Source organism: Paroedura picta, chromosome 18, assembly GCF_049243985.1.
Source record: "Paroedura picta isolate Pp20150507F chromosome 18, Ppicta_v3.0, whole genome shotgun sequence".
NCBI classification, from domain to species: Eukaryota; Metazoa; Chordata; class Lepidosauria; order Squamata; family Gekkonidae; genus Paroedura; species Paroedura picta.
Window position 1 is genome coordinate 8614722 of NC_135386.1, and position 15750 is coordinate 8630471.

At 47.7% G+C, this 15750-nt stretch overlaps 1 protein-coding gene across 5 annotated transcripts in view; it reads left to right on the plus strand.

Annotated features, from left to right (window-relative positions):
• The first annotated feature begins 1013 nt into the window (after positions 1-1013).
• GABPB1 (GA binding protein transcription factor subunit beta 1) overlaps positions 1014-15750 on the plus strand; it is a 28698-nt gene continuing 13961 nt past the window's right edge. The window contains exons 1-4 of one of the 5 annotated variants that reach the window (XM_077318376.1): positions 1014-1316; positions 12517-12624; positions 14159-14326; positions 15493-15687. In XM_077318376.1, the coding sequence (XP_077174491.1) occupies positions 1290-1316; positions 12517-12624; positions 14159-14326; positions 15493-15687 (498 nt within the window). In that variant the 5' untranslated portion in view covers positions 1014-1289. Of the gene's footprint in view, positions 1317-1407; positions 2661-5095; positions 11747-12516; positions 12625-14158; positions 14327-15492; positions 15688-15750 lie in introns of those variants that run through there. The other 4 variants (XM_077318378.1, XM_077318375.1, XM_077318377.1 and 1 more) reach the window with 4 other exon arrangements.

Below are 15750 nucleotides of genomic sequence, written 5' to 3' on the forward strand. Positions count from 1 at the left end.
AAATCCCCCCCCCATTAACATTAGATTTGGACAATGGAATTTCTTTTAAAAATATTCTTTGCAAATGGCCATTTCTTTCCCGTACTGCCAAGAAGTTCTTTACTTACTTCATAGATTCAGGTGGGTAGCTGTGCAGCTTTTGAAGCAGCAGAACATAATCTGAATCGAACTGCAGCATCTCAAGACCCACAAAGTGAGATCCAAAATGGGTCGGTGTCGGTCTGAAGTAGCACAACAACCGAGTCCAATACACCTTTAAGACCAACCAAGATTGATTCAAGGCGTGCTCAGCACGCCTTGAATCAATCTTGCTCGGCCTTAAAGGTGCTATTGGACTCACCTGTTGACCCACCGAGTTGCATGCAAGAATTGAGCATTTTGGGTGCACACAACTCCTACCTGCCCTCTCTAAGGGGGTGGAGGGAGGAATTGTGCTCACACCTTGAATGCAACTTCGCAGGGCTTCCACCCACTTCATGCACAAGCCCCCCTTATTGCAAAGCTTGCTACCAACCCAACAAAACCCATGAACCGCTATTACCTCGCTGCAAAAGGGGAGGGGAAGCTGCACAGGGCTGCAAATATCAACCCTGAATGCAGCAATGCAGCCCAACAGCAATCTAACTTCACTGGGTTTCGCGGCGACAGATTGAAAAACCTCCGCCTCGGGCTTCCCACCGAGAAGGAGGGACGCCTCCCTCCTCTCCTCCCTTCCCTCCTCCTCCTCCCTTTCCTTCCTTCGGGCGGGAAATAAAACCCACGGCGAGAAAATGGCGGCTCCCCTTTTCGCCTCAGCCCTCCCGCCCTGCCCGGAGCTCCGCGCATGCGCCTCGCGACGGCGCCGTATCCCTCCGCTGCCCTTCTCCTTTCCCTCACCCCCCCCTCCTCCTATTTTTATCGTTCCATAAATACCGTTCCGCCACGGGAGGGGGTGAAGCGGCAGGGAGGAAGAGAAGGAGGGGGAGAGGGGGGGGGGAAACCCACCCGCGCGGCTCAGCCCGCGCCCGACGGCCGAGGGGGCCGCGCGCGCCTCGCCCGCGCGCCCCTCCCCTTTCCTTCCTTCCTCCCTCGCGCGCGGCGCGGCCGCCTCACAGGCGCGCGGCGCGTCCGCGGTGTCCTTCCGCGGGGGGACTTTTTCGCGGGGCTTTTGGGCGCCTCTGAGAAGCGGCGGAGGCCCTGGGCGCCCCGGCTCGGCGTAGTCGCGGGCGGCGGGCGGCAGGCGCGGGCCAGCACGGTAAGAGCCTCCCCTCGCCTCGGCCCTCGCCCCTTCGCCGCCACCCGCCCCGCCAATGGCCGGCGCGGCCAAGCTTTTCCAGGTCAGTCGGCGCCTTTTTGTATAGGGCCCTTGTTACCGGATGTGGAAGTTGATCTCTTCTTCGCTGGTAAAAAATAATTCCACTTCCCCCGGAACCCGCCGCTCGGCCGCGGCTCCCTCCGCTCCTCAGGCGCCCAGCCCAGCCAGGATTTCCTGTCGGGGGAACAAGCGGGACCCGCAGAGGCCTTCCGGGGAGCGACGGGCCCCGGGAGATGCGTTCACACGTGTCCGCCGCCGCGCGTCGGGGTCCCCGCGCGCCCCCGCCTCTGAGCATGCGCCGACACCCCCCCAACTCTCTCTCTCCCTCCCCCCCCCATCCCTGGTTCGGCTGGGCCTACCGTGCAGGGCTGTTCGGGCCCCCCGCCCTTCCCCCTCCCAGGAGCGCGCCCAAATCGGGCCCACTGGGTGTGAGGTTTTGGGTGCATGCACAACCCTGGCTAGCTTCGTGTGCATGCACAACCCTGGCTAGCTTCACCCGTGAGATGGGTGCAGGGAAGGGCTGATTCAAGTGGGTAGCCCTGTGGGTTTGAAGTAGCTTTACAAGATTTGGTCCAGCTAGGTGTGAGGTTTTGTGTGCATGCACGACTGTGCTGGTTGCCCTCATCCATCATGTAGGTTCAATGAAGGACTGGCTCAAGTGGGCTGCAAGTAGAACAAGATTTGGTCCAGCTAGGTGTGAGTCTTCGTGTGCATGCACAATTCTGCTGGTTACTCTCATCCATCGTGTAGGTTCAGTGAAGGACTGGCTCAAGTGGGCTGCAAGTAGCAGAACAAGATTTGGTCCAGCTAGGTGTGAGCCTTTGTGGGCATGCACAATTCTGCTGGTTACTCTCATCCATCATGTCGGTTCAGCAAAGGACTGGCTCAAGTGGGCTGCAAGTAGCAGAACAAGATTTGGTCCAGCTAGGTGTGAGCCTTTGTGGGCATGCACAATTCTGCTGGTTACTCTCATCCATCATGTCGGTTCGGCGAAGGACTGACTCAAGTGGGTCTCGAGAGGCACAACAAGATTTGGTCCAGCTAGGTGTGAGTTTTCGTGGGCATGCACAACTCTGTCTAGCTTCACCGGTGTTGTAGGTACAGGGAAGGGCTGATTCAACTGGGTAGCCCTGTGGGTCTGAAGTAGGACAACAAGATTTGGTTCAACTAGGTGTGAGCTTTCGTGGGTATGCACAATTCTGCTGGTTACTCTCATCCATCATGTAGGTTCAGTGAAGGACTGGCTCAAGTGGGTCTCGAGAGGCACAACAAGATTTGGTCCAGCTAGGTGTGAGTTTTCGTGTGCATGCACAACTCCACTGGCTACCTTCACCTGGGATGCGTGTGCAGCAAAGGGCTGATTCAAGTGAGTCTCGAGTAGCAGAACAAGGCCTACTAGGTGTGAGATTTTGTGTGCATGCACAACTCTGGCTAGCTTCACCCGTGATATAGGTACAGTGAAGGACTGATTTGAGTGGATAGCCATGTGGGTCTGAATCTGGTCATGTCCACCTTGCTGAGCAAAAGTTAGACATTTTTCACCCCTTGCCTATCACAGTCCAGTTACGCACACAAAATCAGAAACATAGCAGCGTGGTCATAAGGGATAGAATGGTTAAGACAGGTTGTAAAAGTAAAACTTAAAACAACCTTGCTTCAAGATATGTATTGTGGCCTGCAGGACTTTGTGTTGACAACGGGTGTTGGGGACTCAGAGCTGACTTTGGCAGAGGTGCAGGCTGGAGGTCCTTTCCCCTCCGTAGTTGTTAGCCTGCTCAGTCTAAAGAGCCAGGCGGACCGCTTAGAAAGGCCAGCAAAATGTAGCTTACGTTTTGGTGAGTCAAGCATTGCTTGATGCTGTTGTAAGGGGAGCAAGTACCAGCTTGACCAAGACCGTTTATGCACTGGGAACTGCACTGCCCCAGCTCCCACGCAGGAGCACAGATCGGGGGCGGATGAGGTGCACCAGGCCAAATGCTCCCCCGTGTGGGTGCAGGAAGAGGTTGGGGCAACCTGCCACGACTAAAACTCCCAACCTGCAGCTCAGCATGAAACCTCCAGTGCATAAACGGTCCAGGGGCTGCCAAACTGTGGCTCTCCAGATGTCCGTGGACTACTATTACCATGAGTTCCTGCCAATTGACCATGCTGGCAGGGGCTCATGGTAATTGTAGTCCACGGGCATCTGGAGAGCCCCTGGGCTAAACCATAGGCCAGCGTTGGCCAAACTGGGGCTGCATGGACTACAATTACCATGAAGTGTTAAGATTTCCATGGACTACATTTATAATGAGTCCCTGCCAGCATGGTGATCAGAGATCCACAATTTAGCCATCACCATGATGGCAGGGACTCATTGTAATTGTAGTCCACGGAAATCTGAACAGCTCATGGTAATTGTGGAGTACGGTTGCTATGGCTCATGGTGATTGTAGTCCATGGACATCTGGAGAGGCAATTTGGCCACCCCTACCGTAGGCCCACTAAGGTATTTGGGGCCGTTGTGGTGTGTGTTTGCACACTGCTCCTGACGTGTTTACTTATGCAAGTCGCTGGTCCAGTGAAGCTGGTTGCTAAGGAGGTGGAGGTTGTAGCACAGCACCTATACTTGGTAGATCCTCTGGCATCTCTCTAGTTAAAGGAATCACAGAGTCAGTGATGTGAAAGACTAGAGAGCCAATTCGGTCAGCACAGACAATAGTAACTTCAGTAGCGCAGTCAGCTTTGTGTGTTTGTGGCTGTGTTCAGTTGAATTACTGATTACATGGTGATTTTAGGGTGGCTGTAGCTTAAGGTGACCAGATTTTAACATTGGTAAAGGGGGGCACCATTGACTGCGGGGGGGGGGGGTGTTCTTGATTAAAAGTTGTCTATATGGAGCAACAAAAAATTTCATAGAACACAAGAATAGTATTCTAATGTATATATTTTTAATTTCAACATCAGTACAATTTGCCAGGTGCCCCCAGATGTCCCTCCAAAAGTGGGACAATCTGGTCTCCTTACTATAGCTTTCGAGCCCAGATTCAGTTAGGGCATTTACACTTACAAGGGTGAGGAGTGAGGTGAAAAACTCTGCCTTAGATTAGAGAAACCTCTGCATGTGTCTCAGCAGAAGACAGCTTTCTGTGTGTTCATTGACAACATCATTTGAGGTGGGATTATGGGGTAGCTAGAACGTCTGCTTTGCATGCAGAAGGACCCAAATTGAACCCCTCGATATCCAAATAAGAGCATTTAGTCAGCGGTGTGCCCCCGTAGAGCTGCTTCCAGTCAGAGTAGGTAGTACTGACCTTGATAGGTCATGCCCAGTAGAAGATAACTGCACATGTACTATCAATGGCAAAGGCTTTGGCTAACTCCTAGTGAGTGTATGTTGAAGGCAACTCTTGACTCTCCATGAAATACTCCTTCTCTTTGCCACTCGACTACATCTGCTCCTAGCACCAGGTGTGGATGTGGTTGTAATGTTAGGCAGAGGTAGTCAACCTGTGGTCCTCCAGATGTCCATGGACTGCAATTCCCATGAGCCCCTGCCAGGGAATGCTGGCAGGGGCTCATGGGAATTGTAGTCCATGAACATCTGGAGCCACCATTTGGGCACTTCTGGTGTATGGGCCTATGAAGAAACATGTCCTCGCAAAAGCCATGATAATGACCACTGTTGATGCCGGTGTGGGTTAGTGCAGGGGTAGTCAACCTGTGGTCCTCCAGATGTCCATGGACTGCAATTCCCATGAGCCCCTGCCAGCAAACGCTGGCAGGGGCTCATGGGAATTGTAATCCATGGACATCTGGAGGACCACAGGTTGACTACCCCTGGTGTTAGGCATGCTTATTTGGGAGCCAGCATTCTTGAATTCAGTGGATCTTTTCCTTAAATGCTCCTCTATGTGTGTATGATGGAAACCACCCCAAGCCTGCTTGCAGGGAGGGGCAGTCCATAGAATCATCAACCGGTGAAACATAAATAAATGATTACTTGAACTAGGCAGTTGTGATCCTGAGCATGGTTGTTGAAATGAATGGGGGCTACTTCTGAGATGACCAGGGTGCAATCCCGTGCCCGCTTATATGGAACTAAGAGAGGGCCAACTTAGTGTAGTGGTTAGGAGTGCGGACTTCTAATCTGGTGAGCCGGGTTTGATTCCCCGCTCCCCCACATGCAACCAGCTGGGTGACATTGGGCTTGCCACAGTGCTGGGAAAGCTGTCCTGACCAAGCAGTAATCTCAGGGCTCTCTCAGCCTCACCTCCCTCACAGGGTGTCTGTTGTGGGGACAGGAAAGGGAAGGCGACTGTAAGCCGCTTCGAGACTCCTTCATGTAGAGAAAAGCGGCATATAAGAACCAACTCTTAAGTCTTCTGAGTACTGCTGAGACTAATGGGAATTTTTTTAAGTAGACATAGTTGGTACTGCACTGCAAAAGGCTCTGACCTTTTCCATGCTCTTCATGGAGTCTTGTGGAATGGATTACCTGTTGTGTGTCAGAGAATAAACCCTACAGCTTTAAATAGTTCACAAATACACACTATATTCTTTGTTTTCATAGGCCCTCCGCAATATTTTTTCAACTCCACTAAAGTAAAAAAAATTAATATAAATAGTCTCATTTACTAGACAATCCCTGGGCATGGAGCCCTTTGGAATAAATACGCCCCTGTTCTATAAGGCATGCGTTACTAGGTCGATAATTATAAATAGACCATTCTTTTTCTTGTTCCTACTTGAGCCTTATCAAATATCTTGCTCTCTTTTGCTTGTAAAATAACAAGCATTTATACAAGCATTATAACCACAACAGTCCTCTCAGTTAACAGAGTCCCTCTTCTTCCTTTGTCCAAGGTACAAAATCCCAAAGGCCCCATTTAAAAAAAATATATAGACTTGTGACAAGGCCAGTAACAGGATAACTATAATTCCATAGAAGTCCTTTGGCTGCCTCAAACAAACTTTCTATTTGAAAACATTTCCTCTTATTGGCATTTGATCCTGAATCCCTAGCAATGTGTATGTACCTTCAGAATATAAGAGTTGTGCCAATTTAATTTCACTTGACTATTGGTGAGAACAGCCTGTTTCAACATTTTGATCGTGCAGGTACACCTGAAATATTTTTCAGGCTTTTGAGTTATCATCAATACTAAATAAACTAAATAAATACTAAAGTAGTTCAGCAGTGGAATAGGCTGCCTAAGGAGGTGGTGAGCTCCCCCTCACTGGCAGTCTTCAAGCAAAGGTTGGATACACATGTTTCTTGGATGCTTTAGGACAGAGGTAGTCAACCTGTGGTCCTCCAGATGTCCATGGACGACAATTCCCATGAGCCCCTGCCAGTATTTGCTGGGCAGGGGCTCGTGGGAATTGTAGTCCATGGACATCTGGCAGACCACAGGTTGACTATCTCTGCTTTAGGATGCTTCGGGCTGATCCTGCGTTGAGCAGGGGGTTGGACTAGATGGCCTGTATGGCCCCTTCCAACTCTATGATTCTAAACATAAAAATCAGCCCTCCCCATCTCTTCATCCCACCACACTTTGCCTGCCGTGCCCCATATGCAAATAATTAAAAGAAAGCCCTGACACCCAATAGAAGATCCACTCAATAGAAGATCTACCAGAGGAAGAGGCGGTACTGCTATACTGGTGGCTGCCAGCTCCATGTGGCTGCCATCTTGTAATCCCCCATGCTGCATTATATTTGCGGGGCTCTCAAGGTACACTGCTGAGCCCTTGGTACCCTGCTTGGTAAACCCTGGGATATAGTGTCAAACTGGATTCTGGGTGACCCAAGTTCTTGTCATGCCGACTTGCTGAGTGACCTTGGGTCAGTCACACTTTCAGCCCAGCCAATCTCACAGGGTTGGGCGAGGACTAAACAGGAGAGGAGAACTATTTCAGCTGCTTTGGATCCCCATTGAGGAGAAAAGGGGCCTATAAATAAATAAATATGCACATTTCCAATTCAGAATTACAGCTTGGTTCTCTGTAACATGCTCCCTTGTCAAGAATTTCAGGGCTTTATGTGGAGTGTAAAGTTTACACTTATTACAGTTTGTATTTATTATACTTCATGCTCAACTACCTCCAAAAGGCATCGGATTGCTTTAGGGAGACAAGCAGATATGCACTGAAGATTATTCTTGGAAGGCCTACAGCTATGACCATTTCTACTGCCTGATGTTTCAGCTACTGCCTCTCCCCACCCCTCCACTGCAGGGGTTTGTCTATATTGCAGATGAATGCTATAAATACTGCATTTTCAAGCTGTGGTTTATTGAGGGAGCCAACTACTTTAGAAGAATCTCACTGACCTCAGTTAAGAGTGCTGCCATGGCAAATGGCTGAGTTTTGCGTCTTTCAGACCTATCAGTTATAAGAGCCAGCTCCTTTAGTGTGTGTAGAGAGCCTTGGCAGTCGGGACTGTTCCTGCAAAGATCTGTGGACACATTTGCTCAGAATGTTTTATTCAAGCTTGTTCGAACAGGATGCGCTGAGCTGAATCTGTTCTAAAAAATGCCCTTTAAGCGGTCTACGGGTGCATTCTTAGGATTTGGGCAGTAAAGAACATACAATAGTCACTACAGTTGAACCCGTAAGTATTTTCAAGCAGATGTTCGCTAGGATTTGCCATGTGAAAGCATTGGAAAGAAGAACTGGCCAGAGCCATATGGATGGGTGGCATATAAATATAAATGAATGAATGAATGAATGAATGAATGAATGAATGAATGAATGAATGAATGAATGAATGAATGAAACCCTTCCTCTGTTATGGAGGAGGGGAACACGGAAGTGACATGTCTTGTATTAAATTGGTAAGTTGGCTTTAACTGTGTCATTGGATATTATGACAACTCAAGTCTTCATATCTGAACAGTGATCTATAAACAATTTGATTTATGTGTTTGGAGTACACAATTAAGCCAGTGCCGGCTTAATCTTCATGAACCTTAAAAATAAAGCTATTAAATTCAGTAGCATATGCTTTCTTGTCTTAATCAGGTGCTGGTAAATAGTGAGTGCCAGAATAGAGCCAGAGAAGCCTGGGTTCGAATCTCCACTCACCCATAAGCTCACTGGATGACCATGGAGTAATACTGTCTTTCACAGCCCAGCTCCCTCACAGATTGTGTGGAATGGTTTGAAGTGCTTTGCGTTCCTTGGAGGAAGGGTAGAAAACCAATGGGATAAGACAACAGCATTGTATCTGTCCCTTCTCCAACCTGAAGAGTCACACAAGACATCCCATCAGTTGTAAGGCAACGCTAAACTGAGACAGCCATATCTTACCAAGAGGCTAGTCTGAAAAATAAAATTTGAGTCCTTTAAGACCAACAAAGATTAATTCAAGGTGTGAGGCATGCACACTTCCGCAGACATGCACACGAAAGCTCATGCCTTGAATAAATCTTTGTTGGTCCGAAGGTGCCATTGGACTCAAATTTTGTTGTACTGCTTCAGACCAACATGGCTATCCGCTTGAATCTGTCTGAAAAAAGGTTAATTTATTTCCAAAATTGATATCCTGCCTTCCCACCCTTATAAAGGGCAACTAACTCAGCTAACAATTTAAAACAGGCATAATGAAATTCTATCGTAAAACCATTAAAATAAACCCTTTCCCCAGACATACGATTTATAAGAGTGTTTAAAAAGTTTAAATTTTTATAAAATAGTTAAAGTACATACAAAACATTGGTTAGGAATGAGGGATCAGGGAGGAAATTCCAGCGGGAACAAAAGATGTCAGCAGAAGGGGACAGAAAGTTATAGAGTTTTGGAGAGAAGGCCCTCTCCTGGGGCACGGTTACCCAAAACGGGGCCTCTGAAGATGACCATAACAGGCAGGCAGGTTTAGAAGGGATTTAGTGGTCCTTCAGGTATGTTGGTCCCAAACCTCATAGGGCTTTGAAAGTCATGGGCTGCCTAGAAAGAACCTGGGAGCCAGTGTAGTTGGGCCAAAATGGGATCGATACGATTCCGACAGTCTGCTCCACTGAATTTCGTGGTTGCATCATTCTTTACCAACGCTCTTCAAGGGCCGCCCCACGCAGAGCGCTTTGCAGTGTTCTAATCCAGATGGAACCATCTGTCCAGTCGAAGGTAAAAGGCAATATTGGACATAGCTGCCAAGTAAATGGGGCAGTACCCCCCATCTAAAACAGATGACACCTAAAATCTCAGATCATACTTGCTCACCGGTAGCACTTTTGTTGGGATTAGGCTTCAGTTATGTATGTTGATAGCAATATTTCACTGTTAAATTAAAATAAAAATGATCTGAAATCTCCCTTCATTGCCAAATGATTCTGATAGACATATCATGCCTTAATTAAAGCACTAGGGCCAGGATCCAAAGAGCTCCATAAGGCACACCTAAAGGATGGGCATGCCCAAGGGGTGTTTTAAAGGAAGGATGGAAGGCTGAGTCAACCTTGAGCCGGCTGCTGGGATTGAACTCCCAGCCTCATGGGCAGAGCTTCAGACTGCATGTCTGCTGCCTTACCACCCTGCACCACAAGAGGCTCTACCTGCCAGCATAGTTGCTGTCAAATAATACAGCAAATGTTTTTTTTTTTAAACTATAAGTTATAGGGAGCAATCCTGAACAGGACTACTCAGAAGGAACTGCTGTTTTGTTCAGTGTTCTTTGGATTATAGGCATAAGAAGAAACCATAGTAATGTCTGAAATGCATAGAATCATAGAGTTGGAACGGATCTCCAGGGTCATGTAGTCCAACCCCCCTGCACAATGCAAGAACTCACAACCACCTGCCTACCCACAGTGACTCCAATTTCATGCCCAAATGATCCTCCACCATCACCAAAAGTCTCCAGAATCCAGCCTGGCCTGGAGGAAATTCACCTACCATCCCACAGTGACTATCAGCAATTCCCTGGGTATGCAAGGAAGGGCCACAAAGGACAAACACTGGCACAACCCTTCCTGCCCACCCACTCACAACCTGCCTATGTTCATAAAATCAGCATTTCTGTCACCTCCCGAGGAAGCCTGTCCCACTGAGGAACTGCTCTAACTGCCGGGACTTCTTCCAGATGTTCAGCCCAAAATTCTTTTGAATTAATTTTAACCCATGTTCAGTCACTGTTACCTTCTCAGTTATATACATGCTGGGTTTGTCTAGGTAAATTGCAGATGATGGCAATACTGGGACATTGGATATAGGAATTTGGTGTTTAAAAAAAATTAAATAAGGCTTGAATGTATCTAATTTTTCTTAAATGCACCTTTTATACTCATGAGAATTTTCTTAAATAAGAGTTCATACGCTATCAGTCAGATCAACTGTTTTAAACATAGGACAACGTTCAAATATACTATTAGTGCTCAATAAAACCAGTCCAGACAAGTTCCAAATACAACCAGTTCTGGCAGTAATCATTTCCAAATCGCACCATCTCAAATATGTCCCAAGTTGATCTGGTTGAGTAAAAAGCGTTGAATGCGTCTTCACTCCCAGCTTCCTCAGAGGCTGTTTAGTACATTTTCTGTGGTACATAGACATAGCTGTTCAAAGGAGTCTTTCAAATAGTGGGAACCCAATTCTCCTCCTCCTGTGTTCTCTTCTTCTTCTCCTTCTCTTTCTCTCTCTCCTTCTTCTCTTTCTCTTTCTCTTTCTCTCTCTCCTTCTCCCTTCTCCTCCTCCTCCCCTCCTCCTCCTCCTCCTCCTGCTCCTCCTCCTCCTCCTCCTTCTTCTTCTTCTTCACAGATTCAGGCTGGAGTTCTCAAAACTTCAAGAACCTGAAGTTTCCTGTGTTTTAAATGAGCTGTTATTTTTGTAAGATCCAGGTTAAGAAGCTATGGCAGATCCTTCAAGTACATGCATAGGCCATGATAGTTGCTGATAAAAGATGGGAGCTGAAATCCATTCATAGATTTTTATTGGACCAAGCTGGCTTGCCAGAGTGGATGAATTGTAGGTTATTGCTTCCATGAGGAGATGGGCCAGCACTGGTGGTGTGAATTGAAGGCCATCCAACAATCTGTGGTTGGCAGTCATTTGAACGAGGGCGTTTCAGTTCTGCCTGTTCAGAGATGAACTACCAGAGACTGTACCAAATTCCTCCACCTTTGCAGAGGCCTCAGACTGGGAGTGTCTTCCCCAAGCTCCATCCAAAATCTCCAGGAATTTCCCGACCTGGCCCTGCCGAACTTAACCCCACCTCACCCCCTGCCAATGGCCACGGGGACCAGGCAACCTCTACAGCGCACAGGGGATGAGACCACCAGAATAAACAGAAACTAATTATGTGTACCTGGTATCCTAATCTGTCGTTTTGCAACAAAAAGAACCATCCTAACAAGTCTACTCAGAAGAAGCTCCCATTTTATTCATTGAGGCTTACTCCCATAAAAGTCGCTCTTATGACTAGGGGCAATGTTTTGTTCAAACAAACCACCATTCATTGTGATTGAGCCCAGCCTTGGTGAGTAATCTCTTTAGCAAAGAGACTAATCTTTGAACATGAAAAGCATCTCAAAGTATTATTCTGCTTTGGCATTTTAAACATACCCCATCCATCTGCTAACGTATTGATAAATGAGGTTCAGTGACAAGAGAAAAGGCACATCTTACAAAATTGCAGGCCAGCCTTTCTCAACTTTTTTACCATTGAGAAACCCCTGAAACATTCTTCTGGCTTCGAGAAACCCCAGAAGTGGCGCGATCGTGCAGAATAGGGTTGGGAAGCAGAGATGTGGACACGCCCACCCGGGGCCCCTCCCCTTCCCAACTCTTTCAGACTCTCCATCGGTCATATCAACCAATAAATGCTTAACAATATTTTTAAAAAATATATTAAAAATTAACTCCCACCCATTCAGGAAACCTGTCAAAAAAACCCCCCATGGTTTCATGAAATCCTGGTTGAGAAATCCAGCTGCAGGCCTTAGTTCTAAAACCTTAAAGGGAGAATTTGCAGAGTTGTGCGGAAAAAGAAACTTAAGCGGAAGGTGGAAGGGCCAGCTTCTGTCTTCCGACTGGTTGGTAACGTGTCTTGGCTGTGGTATGTTATCCATAATTCCATACAAGAAACTGGCAACGAAGTATGCCGTCTTAAATCCCAGGTTACTTCGTACCTGAAGAATTTTGTATAAAAACGGGCAAACATCACCTTTTTAAAGCTACTTGGTCATTTCACAGCCGGGGGATGTTGGATTATTCTAATTATATTCTTTGGCAACATTATTTTATTAGATGTCCCTAGTAGATTTGGGAAAGAAGCTTTTAGAAGCTGCCCGGGCCGGACAAGATGACGAAGTTCGGATTTTGATGGCAAATGGAGCACCTTTTACCACAGACTGGGTAACCGAAGCTTCTTCTTCTATTACGCAAGTTTTGTTTTCTGTTGGCGATTTTGTTTTTTAGTGTTGTTAGAGGAGAATTCTTCTGAATTAATCTTGGATGTAATAAGTGAAATATATCAGGGGTAGTCAACCTGTGGTCCTCCAGATGCCCATGGGCTACAATTCCCATGAGCCCCTGCCAGTTTGCTGGCAGGGGTTCCTGGGAATTGTAGTCCATGGACATCTGGAGGACCACAGGTTGACTAACCCTGCTATATATGGTATATTAAAGTCCAAATTCAGCACATGTCACCATGGCCGTCTCAGCAGTGTTATGGGCCCTTGGGCAAATCACTCACAGGAATCAAAAGTAAAGGGTCAGTAATATTAAACATATATTTATATTATTGGCACTGCAACAAAACCGGTGTTAAAACATTAAAAGCATGCTGTACAGCAGCAACTAATCAACATGGTCAACATTTGAACAATACGCAAGGCTTGAAAAACACAATAACATTCCACAATGCCCGTTTGCAATAACATTGCAGCAAATATTATTTTATCGTTTAATATAGTCTAGACTATTGCGTAGCTGTATTTATTTATGGCAAATCACTTAACATACACAGATTAGCATGGGGCCCCTATGCTTGTGGGGCCCCCAGGCAAGTGCCTCTGGGGCCCATACATTAAGACAGCCCTGCGCGTCATTCTAGTCTCCCCTGGAGAGCAACCTTCAGTTTTGTCATTGTTCATATCTTTAGGTTGTTCAATGCACACCATATTTTAAAACCTTTTTTTTTTTTAAAGTTTTAAAGTTCAGATTTTTGAGAAGATTCCCCAACCCCCGGGCCACGAACTTGTACCGGGCCGTGAAGCCTTCAGTACTGGGCCACAGCGGGGGGGGGGGGAGGGAGGCGCGGGCACCGGTGTGCCAGTAGGTGCACCTCCCTCCCCCCCACGCTACACTGTGGGGGGGGGGAGGCGACAGCGCCAGCACAATGGCGGGCGCAAGCACAGAGCTGCCATGCCTGGCGCACCGGCACCCGTGCCTCCCTCCAGTCCCCAGGCTTCCGTCTCCCCCCCCCCCCTAGTCCCCAGCCGGAACAAGGTTGGGGACCACTGTCTTAGGGCACAACCCAAAAACAGAGTTGCCCCTTTCTAAGTCCTTTGACTTCAGTAGTTTAAGAGGGGCATACTTTTGTCTAGGATTGCACGGTTAGTTATCACTGTTACCCTCATGGAATCATATAATTTTCTCTGCTGGAATTTGGTATGATCGATGTTACTAAGAAATTACAGTCTCATACTATGGGGATTATGTTGCATGCCTGATTGGGAGGGCTGTTAGGACTGGGATGAGTTTTTGCCGCAGCATCTGTATCCCCACGGGGCTTGATTGTATTGGTACCTGTTCTGTTTTTGTGTCTGTTTTAAGGGGTTTTTTTATTGGGGTTTTTATTCAGACGTCGTAGCCCGCCTCGAGCCTTCGGGGAGAAGCTGGCAATACATTGAAATAATAATAATAATAACAATCTCTCGCGTTTCAGTTGGGAACCTCTCCCCTTCATCTAGCCGCCCAGTACGGGCACTACTCAACCACTGAAGTGTTACTTCGGGCGGGCGTCAGTCGGGATGCCAGGACCAAAGTGGACAGAACGCCCTTGCATATGGCCGCTTCTGAAGGCCACGCGAGCATCGTGGAGGTTTTACTGAAGGTAAATCAAGACTCTCCAGTGTGTTCTGACGGTGGTTTGCAGTTGAAGCTGCAACACTCCTTAGTTGCCAGTTGGTATGAGAAGAATCGAATCTTGACCGGCGGGATCTGCCAATGAGTTTTGCAAAAAGTTGGCTGAGATCCAAAGGGTCCACGTGCACGCTGAGTCTTCTCTACCCGTAAGGCCACAGTCGGGGAACTTCCAGAAGCAGCTTAGGGGATGCAGCAGGGAGATAATCGTAGTGTTTTTTCAAGTGGGCCGCCATGTTGGTCTGAAGCAGCACAGCAAAACAAAATCAGAGTCCAGGGGCACCTTTAGAGCCAGTTTGGTGTAGTGGTTAGGAGTGCGGACTTGTAATCTGGCATGCCAGGTTCGATTCTGCACTCCCCCACATGCAACCAGCTGGGTGACCTTGGGCTCGCCACGGCACTGATAAAACTGTTCTGACCGGGCAGTGATATCAGTGCTCTCTCAGCCTCACCCACCCCACAGGGTGTCTGTTGTGGGGAGAGGAATGGGAAGGCGACTGTAAGCCGCTTTGAGCCTCCTTCAGGTAGGGAAAAGCGGCATATAAGAACCAACTCTTCTTCTTCTTCTTCTTCTTCTTCTTCTTTAAGACCAACAAAGATTCATTCAAGGCATGAGCTTTTGAGTGCAAGCTGGTCTCTGTGCAAGCTGGACTCTGATTTTGTTTTGGTGAAAGAGTGTGTGTTGAATGTTTAAACTCCTTTGTGTTTGGAATGGGCAAAAGTCTCCTGCTTTATATGGCATGTTTTAGTTCAGGGGTAGTCAACCTGTGGTCCTCCAGATGTCCATGGACTACATTTCCCATGAGCCCCTGCCAGCAAATGCTGGCAGGGGCTCATGGGAATTGTAGTCCACGGACACCTGGAGGACCACAGGTTGACATACCCCTGTTTTAGTTAACCGGATGCAGTCTTTTTCCCCCGGCTGATTTATCTTTTGGCAGCTAGAGTCGTTTTTGTATTTTAAAAAGTCCTGTAATTTCAGAAATGCATTACCTGCTTGTGGCTGGGCCCAGAGTTAGTGAAATGACACATGCAAGGGAGCAGGAAGGGCAATCAGGGCCTGGTTGGTGGCATCATCGCAACATCGCTGCCAACGACACGGTTTTGATCGAGTCCTCGGTTTTCTTGTAATGGCAGCACGGCGCCGACGTCAACGCAAAAGACATGCTGAAGATGACAGCGCTTCACTGGGCTACGGAACACAATCATCAAGAAGTCGTGGAGCTCTTAATAAAATACGGAGCGGACGTCCACACGCAGAGCAAATTTTGCAAAACAGCCTTAGATATTGCTGTCGACAACGGATTCGAAGACCTGGCGGAAATACTACAGGTAACGCAAGGGTCTCTTTGTGGCAGCCTTGCATGCATTGCCTTCTCTGGGCTGTTTCTGCCC